Below are 11,860 nucleotides of genomic sequence, written 5' to 3' on the forward strand. Positions count from 1 at the left end.
CTCTGACCTCGCTGCATGGCTGTTTCTGCCTCTTACACCTTGTGCACTCTCCAGTTACCTTTTGGCTGCTCTGATTTCTTTGTCTTGCTTTGTCCTCCTTTTAATCCGCCGATCTGGTGATAGTTACCCATAACTCTCCTCTCAGTTTCCCCCGGTTGCCCTTCCACGCCCACTTAACTACTAACTCTGCCAGCCTCTGCACTGCCTTATTCATCCAGGCACATGGTCTGGTGAATGCCTCTGGAGCCTTGTGTTCCTCCTCTGCATCTTTGCATTTATCCTTGGGAAAAAAATCCTTTCTTCATCCCCTCCCTGCTAGGGTCCCTTCAGCCTCCTCCCATCCCTAATCATTCTTTGATTAGCACTTTCCTTCTCCAGACTCACCAGCATACTCTTTCTATGGATCGCCCTCTTCGTCTGTTTTCAAATAAGCTTCTGAAGCCCCTGCAAAAACAACCCTCCTTTACATACCATTATGCCTTTCTCATCTCCTTTGCCTCTTATCCTTTCAAATGACTAGTTTACTCCCATTCTCTTGAACTCACCTCTCTGACACTCAGCAGTCTGGTTTTCAGCCACTTCACTCTGCAGGAATTGCTCTCTCTAAAATCACTAATGATGTCCTTCTAGTCAATTCTAACCGCCTCTTCTCCAGCCTCCTTCCCTTTGATTTTTCCAACACCTTTGACATATCAGACCATTCCTTCCCTTGGAGTTCCCCACAACTCAGCTGCTCTGCTGAAAATTGCCATCTTTAGTTTTAGGAGAGCTTGGTTGCTGACAGACAGAAGTGTAAGAATAGAGGCACAATGAAAAGGATAATTCTTTGTATTGTCTTTTGCACACTAATGAAGCTCCTCTTAGAAAACCATGAAGATTTTAAGGGCAAACCCAGCAGTAAGGAAAATCCCAGCACAGGATGTCTCTGCTTCATACAGACCTCTATGCTGAACTTAACATGTAATACGAGAGATTTCACCTTTCATCTCTTCATAGTTTCCTTGATGGATTCTTGTAAGGAGGAAGAAAAGGGAGAATGATGAAACCAATAATTTCACTTTTCCACAGATTTGTTGTTTCATGGCTCTCTCTGTTCACCAATAAAATCACCGATGGATTACTTCTGATCTATATATAGATATACAATACAGACAGAAAGAGGATCAGGCTGGGAAGATAGCAGAGTCTTTCCAGTGTCAGGTTAGCCAAAAGCCAAAGGACATTGTGGAGGGTAAAAGCGAATACAGTGGCATAGTGAAGGTCACAGTCAAAGGTTCGGGGGAGGGGGAGGCGGTTTAAATCCTATAGCTCGGCAATGAAGCCAGAGGCTCTTTTCAAGTTAGGCTATACTTGCAGAGAGCTACATGGATAATGTGAACAGATGTTCCTACTGTTTGGCTCTCACTGTACCAATTTTTACAAAGATAGTTCTACTTGAAAAGTGGATGAAATAAAATCTGTAATCACTTTATGTGAACCTTAAAAAATCAGAAGCTCATGCGCAGAGTGCGCGGAGACGTAACACGAGAATTATCATGAACTTCAAGGATCAAACTGTCACACTCTATACCCTTCTACCCTAGTTTCAAGCTCTGTTTGCCTGCCATATAGGCTGCAGCAAAGCTGTGGATGATAAAATGCAGTGTTTCCCATTAAAGTAAGAATAGGTTGTAGAAAATGATGTTTAAAAAATCAGGGGAATTAACTTTAACTGTTGGATGCACTACTCCCTCCCCCGTGTGTCAAAGCAATTAGTGAGAGTCAGATCAAAGAATCCGCTCTGCAGAAAAGGGAGAAATAGAATTTGGTGTGAAATGTCCCCCTGCAAAGACAAAATATATGCAAATAAATTGCAGGTGACTAGGAGATCTGATACTTTACCACCTCCAGGAGGAGAGGGTCAGCAGTTACATCTGATAATAGCCTCGCTCTTTTATTTCGGGATCACTATTTTCCAAAAGAATAGCTAAATATTGATTAAGTGATATCTCAAATACCACAAGATTATCAAAGCAATTACAGGGATTAACTTCCCAAAATGCTCCAGTATAATCTCAGCTGCAGAAACTGTGCCAACTTGGTAATGGCTATTAACATCTGTATGCACAAGAGTAATCCCCGGTTTTGTTTCTTTTTTACTCTCTCCCTCTCTGATTACACATATATATATTATAGTTTTCTGAGTGCATGGGATGTACCACTTGGGAACCTCACTCTGCATTCCCTGGTGGTTTGTGCTTAGAGTCAGAGGAAGTCAAAGGTGGACAGAGGAAGTCAAGGAGGACACAAGGCATCTAGTGGTGTTGCCCACTTTCACACGAGAAAATCTTCCCTGTTAGAAGAGGGCAGGAGACTTTGCCAGTCAAGAAGTCCTGTTTGGATACGCTGACTTTGATCACACTAACTCTGTCTCGTTCCCTGATAGCACTATCTACCTAAGGATTGAATGTGCTGCAGACACCTTTGAGAACAGCATCAGACGGCTGGAGAAGTCTATCTCCACTAAATAAGACCTCCAGCTGAGCCCCCAGCACAGTCACAGTGTCCAGGCTGTTTGGTACCTTTCTATCCCCAGAACCCACTCTCATGTTCGCACTGATGAAGATGGCTCACTTTTGCTTCCATTTTTCCTCCCTCACTCTTCTCTTAGGGGAACAAGCAACTTTAAAGCATGGGAGAGACAGACAGAGAGAGCATGACGCCCTATAATCCAACAAGTCAACTTCCCGAGCTCAAACATGAACTGATTTTTTTTTTTCTTCCCTCGCCTTATAAAAAAGAAATTGACTTTTGTTTGGAGTTTGTGAAAAGTGGGACTCGGGGCCCAGTCAATGGGGCTCCCCGCAGCGCGGGCTGAGTGGAGCCATCTCGAACCAGTCAGCCGCGGCACCAATTAATCCGCTCTTTGTCACAGCCCCGGCCTCAGCAGCAGCGGCAGCAGTAGCAGCAACACATTTGGCCATTGTTCAGACCTTCATGCAACGGGATTTACCCTTTCAAAGAGGCAGTTTTGTCCCAAAGAGTTCGAGCGGAAGTTTCTCACTGACAATTTGCCCCAAATAGATAGATTTGTCAGCAGCAACCTTTAAAAGCAAAAAGCCATGGAGGAAAAAGGGTAGAAAACGAAGTGTAGGGGTAAGAGCAAGTGCATCCTTGTCCGTCCGTCTGTCTGGGGGTCTGTCCTGCGCAGGTGGGGTGGGCGCAAGGCCTGAGGTACAGAAAGGCAAAATGGCATTGATGGGGGCTCTTGTTCATCTCAAGGCAGATGCAGCAAGGGAGCTAACAAGCTCCCAGGCTGTTGTATAGCTGCTCTGACTTCTGAAAGCCTTTCAGGGAACTTCTTTTACATGGCATTGTCATGCCTGCTACACAGCACTGTGCTAGGCTGGTCAGGGTTTCCCAGCCTCACTCCACCAGCAGCTCAACTTTGAGAGCAGCGGTCCTCGTTCTCTGTGGCCTTGCCACCAAAATCTACATTTAAACGAATACAAGCAGGTTTCTTTGCAAACAGGCTGATGTAGCTTTTCATATGCACAGCGTGCTTGAGCCCATATCCCAGGCAGAAAAAGGTGAAACAAACCCACAGGTATTTCCCGCCCCCTCACCAATGCTGAGATGCTCCTTAAGAGCAACGTCCCCTTTGGACTTCAAGGACTGTTTGCATGAACTCAAGGTCGAACCCGCTGTGTTGCAAACTGCAGCTATTCACATGCACCGCTGTTGCTTCCACCCTCGCATCGTAGGACTGCCCAATATCCCTGGCTCACATGTGGCACCTGCCGTTCCCCACAACACCTCCCCGCGTAGTCCAAATCCAGAAAGGGAGAAAGCACAGGAAACTCTCTCCCCACCTTGGGCTCCAGCAAATCCAGATCCATATACCCACAGCCTCTCCCAGCATCATGGAGGCAGCCTTGCTCTCACATGGGAGGGTAGCAGCTGGGAGGGCCCCAACCCTGTCAGACTAATCTCTCTTTATTTTTTTGGGTGGAAAAAAAAGCCTAATTTCACCTGTGACTCTACCTTCCATCCTGTTACACTGGCTGGGTGGGTGGCAGTGGGTGGCTATCAGGTTTCTTTGAGGAGCATGGTGCTGAAAACTAGAGCCCTGCTTCTTCCTAGGAAAGGCTGGAAGAGGTTGTTCAGCCCTACATAGGTTCACCTTTGCATACAAGAAACTGTCATCTCATCACCTAGACTGCAATTGTTGACTTTCCTGCTCCAGAGGCCTTTGCTTGGCAAAGAAGCCAAATTCACAGGAGAACATGCAGTTCTGCTGTAGTCATGGCGCTTATCTACTGCTATTCAGGCAGTTTGGCTTCCCAAACAAAGCTGAAGAAACCCAGTTTGCTGAAGGAGGTCTGCTGCAGCTATCTGACCAAAAGGAGGGGCATGAGAAATGGATGCAAGGCAGCTATACAGCCCTAAAACTTTGCAATGAACTCTGGAAACTTCATTGCTGGGTGACAGCGGGTCTGCTCTTCTGTCAGACTACTTTGTCTCGCTGTATCTTAAATGGGTTTGATCTACATTGCTCAAAGGACCTCATTGTTTGAGTATTGCCCAGCCCACTGGTGTTTATTTGATGGCCTTCTCAAGGCATTTCCTGAAAGACACAAGAAAAATGAAGGCCAATTTCAAACTGACATCAGAAATGTCACCAGCCAGCTTTATACCCGCGAAGTTCCCCTGAGCCTGCTTACACCTGCTCTTGGAAAGAGAAAAGGGTACAAGTGGCTGTAACCTAATTACAAACCAGCCAGAAGCTGGGGTCATTTACAATTAGGTTGGGGTTATTCCAAGTAAATAGGTTTACAGCAAAACTAGAACACACTGAGCTAAAACTGAAACATTGCCTCCACACCTGAAGGCACCAGTAGGTGTCACATCTTCTAGGTGGCCTTCAACAATGGGGACAAATAGTTCAACAAACAGTTGCAGAACAGCAGTGTCCTCAGTCGCAGCAGGCAGGTGTAAGACCTAAGACCTTCCCCATCTGCAGAGGAGTCTTAAGAGACCATAAGGGCAGGTAAGTAAGGATGGACACACCTTGCACTGGTGCAAAAGTGCAAAAGTCAAGTGGTATAACTGCAAATATGTTAAAACACCATTTTCTCCAGGAAGTCCAGGAGAGACAGATGCACATGTGTAATCTCTCCTCTGGAGGCCTCATTCATTCAACTCTCCTGGCAATACAAAAGTAAATTAACACTGTTCTTCCCTGGTATGGGAAGAACATTTGCCAGGACATTAACGCTGTTCTTCCCTGGTATGGGAAGAACATTGGTACCAGGGACAATGGTATTCCCAAGGAAGTTTAGCTATCCCATGCTTTGTTCCCTTAGTATGACTGGCCCTGCTCGTCAATCAAATTGATGGGGTTCCCAAGACCAAAACTATTCTTCCTCCTCGAGTAGTGAGCTTGCCTATGATTTGCAAAGGCAGAAAAATCCAGCTACTGGATATGATAGAAAATATTCTACCCGCTACAGTGTATTTACCACATGCACAGAAAAATGAACAGAAGAACTTAGTTCCTCTGTTTGTCAGGTGGACGTCAACCAGCAAAAGTGCTAAGTGGATTTAAGCAGCATCAGCAAACACTGACTGCAATGACAACACATAGAAAATGTCAATAATAATCAAACAAATGCCCCTGACAGTAGAAAACTGGTTAATTAACCATACAGTAGATTTTAAACAACTTCCCCCATATATTTGCAGTCAAACTGCAGTATTTGGAGCACTCTTGGGGTTTCTTAAACATCATGATTTAATATGCAGTATAGTCTCTGGACTTGTAATTGGAATAAAAGTGTTGTTGAGCAATAATCTGCACATTAGACTTCTACTACTAGTAACTAAGTGATCTGTCGTACAACTTGGCTTACCAGTGTCAGCACTGCCACAGAATGGAGTAATTGTGAAAAGCAGTTAATGGAAACGTTACTGGTTGTTATTACTCCACATGCATCATTCCGTGCTGAATTGCCATCTATGCCAACCCTTGGAGTTTGAGATTAAATGTTTCAATACTTTGTGCTCTGTACTGCAGCATAAAGAACTAAGTCACAAAATAAAGCTCTCTGGGATTCCCACTGCATGTTCCCCTGATTTGTATTTCTCTTCATGAAAAAGAGGGACATACAGTTATTGGATCACATCTCACTAAAGATAGATCCTCTCCCATACTCAAGCACCTGTAATTCCCTAACGTCTACTGTGGTACAACGTTCTTGCGACAATTGCAGCAAAATCACATCTGGCAAAATTGCATGGGGACATGAGGGAAAATATTTGAGAGCACTTTAGAGCTTGGAATCCCTGGGTTGGTTACATGCAATTGCCCCACACTGCAGAAAGCTCTCCAGGCACCAGGGTTTGTGAACCACCAAAATACACTGAAAGTTCAAGGATGTGCATTATACTTTAATGGTGAAATCTTAGCTGAGGACTGACAGGACTTTTCAGATCAGAGGCTGCCTGCAACTTTGTTCATACCAAATTCTGCAGATCTTGTGCGCCCCAGCAATCCTGCTGAAGCCCATTAAACTACTACTTATTTCATATTTACAATGGAGGACCGCAGGACCAGAATCTGTCTCAGTGGTATATTTTCATTGGACTGCATTTTCTGTTCAGGTAGAACAAATACAAAGAGCTGCAGGGGTCAAATAATTTTAAAGAGGATCATGGTGGACCTCTTCTTTCCTCTTTTCTTAGAGTTAGGAGTGCTAGATTTTGTTACACAGGCTCAAACCACTGGTTTCTCAAGTTCACCATCCTGACCTCATCAATGTCCGAAATCTCAAAAGGCAGAAAACCTCAACAAACCTCATAATACATCTAGCTAGCTGCAAAGTGATGCATACTATACTTTTCTCTCCTTGGACTTGCAAGTAATTGCTCTACCTGCAAAGATAATCCTGTGACCTATATTTTATGAGGCAAGAGATAAAGCAAGCATGTCTATAAATGTCATAGACAGTCATAAAACTATTCCTCTCTTCTTAAAAATCTCTCTGCGCCAACTGACTCAATACTTTCAAGCAGCACTGAATGCAATATGCTGACTCAATGCTGCATCTGGAAGTATTTATTTTTGTTGGTTCTAAATTTGTTTCCCGAAATAGATACCACAGATCTGGTCTCCAGCCAATATCAAGAGATATAGCTAAATTGAAGTCAATGGAGCTGTGCCATTACATTGCCAGCCAGAAATATGGCCCTTCCTAAGACCATTCTTTGCTGCCACTACACAGTGTTTTGTGCAATTGCCTCAAAGGTCAGCTTGTTAATAGGCTTCTACAGCAAAATTTGGGAGGCCAATCTACCATAGAAATGATTACGCTCAAAGTGCGATCAGTCAGGGTCATAGCTGAGGCAACCTTTTCCTACACACACACAAGTGCTTAGGACATAACCAGAGCTATTCGTTTAACAGATTGGTAAAATGATTTTTAAATGTCACGGCATAGCTCCAAGATGTATTTATTCCTTGCAGTCAGCATTCTTTTGTTGGCAATTTAAAACTGTTAAAGTATAGACCTGATCTAATTTTAAGTTTCCTTTTATTGAGATAATAATATATTTGCCCTTGTATTCGAACCTTTCACTAGTTTTATACAGCTGTGTCTCTACCGGCTTCAGTATTGATACTGTCTTTTGTGTTCATGTCAGGAAAACCAAAATGAGGCTGTTTCTCTCTAAATTAGATTGCAGCTGCCGCTACATCATTGGCTTATTACGACACTTTGATTTATATCTAACTAGCAAACTAACAAATAAGTCAAGTTACTAACTAGAGCCGCTTTGTTAAGCACTTGTCTCGCATTGTCTAGATGGGATCAGGTACCAATGTAGGCGTATAAGCCAAGCCTGACATATCCCTTTCAAAGGCATACGTGATTAATGGGGCATTTCATTGCTGCAAGTGAACTCAGGCTTGTTCCACCCCTGAATACGAGTATTGAGAAGAAGTGCCATGACTTACGGAGATACTCTTTTCTCAGTATCTTCCTTAGGTATAATTTTCCCCACTATCTTGCGCAAGGTAGCTTTGCTAATGCGCGCTCATCAGATGCACGTGTGGAAACAGAGATATATGGTCACTGTTTCACGCAGTCATTAACTTATTTAACCAAGCGTGCACACACACAAGGGAGAAACTCGCCACTTTTTCACTGGCATCTGCAGGGAATGCAAGTCTTCCACAGCTTTTTTGCTGAATGGATTACTCAAGGTGGAGAATGGGGCTGACAGAAACTCAAGCCCAAAAGCCACCAGAGGTAACTGGTGCATTCACCGGGACGCCTCGGCACACAGGGCTCAGGGCAAGTCATCCCTGGCTGCAGTGGGAAGATGGTTTCGCTTTACAGAGAATGCATAAACAAGAGGAAATCCCTCTTGTGCCAGGGGAGAGGGAGCGTTCACAGAACAGTCTTTTCATGGGATCATCTTTCTGTGTCTCGGGTTTTCACTTTTTGGAAAAAAGCCCTGTCTTGCCCCGCCTGGAGAAAACCCACAGCACGAAGCTGAGGTGTTTGTTTTTTTTTCTAAATTAGCCAGAAAAATCAGCTCCAGAAGGTGCCCAGCCCCTGGGTTGCCATGAGGTGGCACCAAGATGGCCCCCGGGGCAGTTGCCAGTCAGCGTCCTCAGCCCCCTGAGGTCGGCCATGTTGGGTGTGAGGGCCCAGGCGGGGTGTGGGGAAGGCCAACGCCGCCATCGTTAGGTGTGCGCTGCAGGACCAGAACATTGCCCCACACCTCCCCAGGCCTAGCCCTCCAGAGAAGGTGGCCATGAGGCAAGAGCTTCTCAGGGAAGACTCAATACCGTGAAAGAGCTCATTAGGTGCATTTACACTATCCGCATGGGGAGCAGCCCGAGCTGGGCATCAAGCACAGCCATGTCACAGGCCAGAAGCATGGTGGGGCGGCCAAGGAGCGGCACGGTCCCTTCAGCGGCCTTCACAGTGCCGCTGCCCTGTCCGTCTGCCTGCAGGAGGATGCAGAAAGGGGTTTGTGGAGACACTGCAAAAACATGGACTGTGACCTGCAAAGAAGGGAGGGCACCTCAGACTTCAGGGGGGATTTGGCAACCCAGAAGAACAAAACCCAGTGGGTGCCGCCGTGCTCACCTCCCCACACAGGGCTGCCTGGGGTGCCGAAGGATGCCCCCGGCTCTTCCCTGGCACGGGCACCGAAGGAGGGGAGTGGAGATGATAGCTTCTCATGTGCCCCAAAGCAACAGCAGCTCCTCCTCCCAGGAGAAAATAGCTCTATCCTGTCCTTCCTCATCTTCTTTCCAAGAAAACTGATATGTTAGCTTTGCCTGATCTTACCCACCTGCTTCCCATTGAGAGAAACGGATGAAACCAGCACATTTGCATATTCTGCTGCTACACCCATACACCTCTGGCAGCTTAAATTTTTCCCTCACCTGATCTCCTTCACTTTTTGCTTTTTTCTTTTCTTTTTGTTCACTGAAGATCTTTTAGCTCCTTATCTAAAGACCAGAGAAGATGAGCAAGGTAAAGGCAGAAGGAGCAGTGTACTTAAAGATGGGTCACACGTTGGATTTTTCCTACTGCTAAGACTCCACAGAAGAAAAAGCACCTGGCAAGAGACTGTGGCACAATGCTGAGAAATGTCGCCATGTAATTGTAGTCATAGTCCAGAGTCCTGAAGGAGACTGAAAAGGGAACACGTGCCAGCTTCTGTAGCAGAACTGATAACTGTTTGTGCTTCCAAGGCATTACCAGGAGACAGTAAATTTCTTTATTGTATTAGCATCTTCTGCATATGTAGGACTGCTTAATAAACAAAATGCTAGGTATAATGGTAAATGCTAAATGGTAATAAGGGCAAGAATGGTAAATAAATTCACTGCCTTGTTGGAGATGGAGTACTTTTCCACCAAATGACCATGGAAATAGCTTTGACAGAAGCTGCAGTGAAAAGCTGGAGTGGGGATGGAGCTCTTCCCCGTACTCTTGGAGGATGAACCCTGCCTTCACTTTCAGGGCTGAGATATCTCTGTCTCCATCATGGAAACCACAGGAAAGGCTCTGAAGAGACAGAGGACAAACCTCAGCTGGTGCAGGATTGCAAAGCAACACCAGGCACAGCCCGGGGGACAGGGAAAGGCTGATGGTTTGCTCCCTCCTCAGGGACTCACAGCCCCAGCCCACTTGCAAAGCCAGCTATGCTGGTTTTGGCTGGGAGAGAGTTAATTTTCTTCATAGTAGCTAGTATGGGGCTATGTTTCGATTTGTACTGGAAACAGTGTAGATAATACAGAGATGTTTTCATTATTGCTGAGCAGTGCTTACACAGAGTCACGGCCTTTTCCGCTTCTCGCACCACCCCACCAGCGAGTAGGATGGGGGGGGTACATAAAATGTTGGGAGGGGACACAGCCAGGACAGCTGACCCCAACTGACCAAAGGGATATTCCATACCATGTGACAACATGCTTAGCATATAAAGCTGGGGAAAAAAAGAAGGAAAGAGGGGACATTTGGAGTTATGTCATTTGTCTTCCCAAGTAACTGTTATATGTGATGGACCCCTGTTCTCCGGAAGTGGCTGAACACCTGCCTGCCGATGGGAAGTAGTGAATGAATTCCTTGTTTTGCTGTGCTTGTGTGCACAGCTTTTGCTTTACTTATTAAAGCGTCTTTAACTCAACCTGGGAGTTTTCTCAGCTTTACTCTTCCAATTCTCGCCCCCATCCCAACCAAGGGGAGTGAGCGAGCAGCTGCGTGGTGCTTAGTTGCCGGCCAGGGTTAAACCACGACACCAGCTTTGGGTGTCTGGGTTATGTTAGTGGAATTTTTGGTGAAGAGGTGGGTAGTTTGAGCTCTTATTTTTCTCTCTCGGAAAAGCCTGATGCTGTACATGGGAGGGAAAGCCCTGCTCACATTCAGAGTAGCCTGTCTCAGGTGTGGAACCTGTGGATGCAGTTTGACCAGCCTTTGCAGTGTTTGTCAGGTGGCTTTGAGTTTACAAGGCAAAGAATTATGGCTGCTGTAGGGCCAGAGATCTGCCTCACTAGCGCAGGGAATGCCCAGGGAAAGGTTTGAACCCTGCTATATTTACTCCTCTGTCTTTGTTTTGGTCTCCAGGCCCTGCTAATATAGCATGGTCCTCTCCTTCCCTGTTGCTTTGAACATTGCTCAAGGAGGTGAACTTTCCCCTGCCACCCTGCAAGCAGATTTAGAGTGAAAATCTGTCTGCATTCCCTGATTCACCAGTTTCTTTGCTTTCTGGGATCTCCCTGAGCAACTTCCCAGCCCTCTGGACAGTGTCCCTCAGTGTTAGGCAGGACCAGGCTTGTCCTGATTGAAGACTTCCCTCTGTGCCATGGAGGCACTGGTCCCATGGAGAGCAGAGAGCGGAAAGTCACTGGGATTGCAGTGCTGTCCAGAGTCGTGCAGCCCTGCGACACAGGTATGTCACAGGCACAAGAGGGATCACCCATGACTAGGGACAGAAGGATGGAAGGACGAAATAAGAAACAAAAAAGGACAGGGACAGTGCGTTTGCGGCTGGGCTGAGCACCGCATTTACCCAGAATCACAACCAGCAAAGTGGGAAGTCAGTTGTGGTGCATTAACACCTCACACCTGCGGCAGGGCCAAGAAAGCAGTGACTGAGGGACATCCAAGGGCTTCACAAACTCCTCAGCAGCTGCTGGTCCTGCTCTCTGATGCTGTTGCACACCCCACCTTGCATCCGCAGGAGAGATGGTCTTTCCTCCCTTCCCAGGTGCGCACGTCTCCCCATCCGTGGGCTGCTCTCCCAGCTCCCACCTCACAGAGTTTCCAACAGGAGTCGGGGAGCGCGGCAGCCTCTCGGC

General features: G+C 46.2%; 1 protein-coding gene across 1 annotated transcript in view; it reads left to right on the top strand.

Annotated features, from left to right (window-relative positions):
• Positions 1-11,381: 11,381 nt before the first annotated feature.
• Positions 11,382-11,860, top strand: part of NR2E1 (nuclear receptor subfamily 2, group E, member 1) — a 26,498-nt gene continuing 26,019 nt past the window's right edge. The window contains exon 1 of the mRNA XM_009893864.1: positions 11,382-11,451. Coding sequence (XP_009892166.1) covers positions 11,382-11,451 — 70 coding nt within the window. The remainder of the gene's footprint in view (positions 11,452-11,860) is intronic.

The sequence above is a fragment of the Charadrius vociferus genome, unplaced genomic scaffold (assembly GCF_000708025.1).
Source record: "Charadrius vociferus isolate BGI_N301 unplaced genomic scaffold, ASM70802v2 scaffold129, whole genome shotgun sequence".
NCBI classification, from domain to species: Eukaryota; Metazoa; Chordata; class Aves; order Charadriiformes; family Charadriidae; genus Charadrius; species Charadrius vociferus.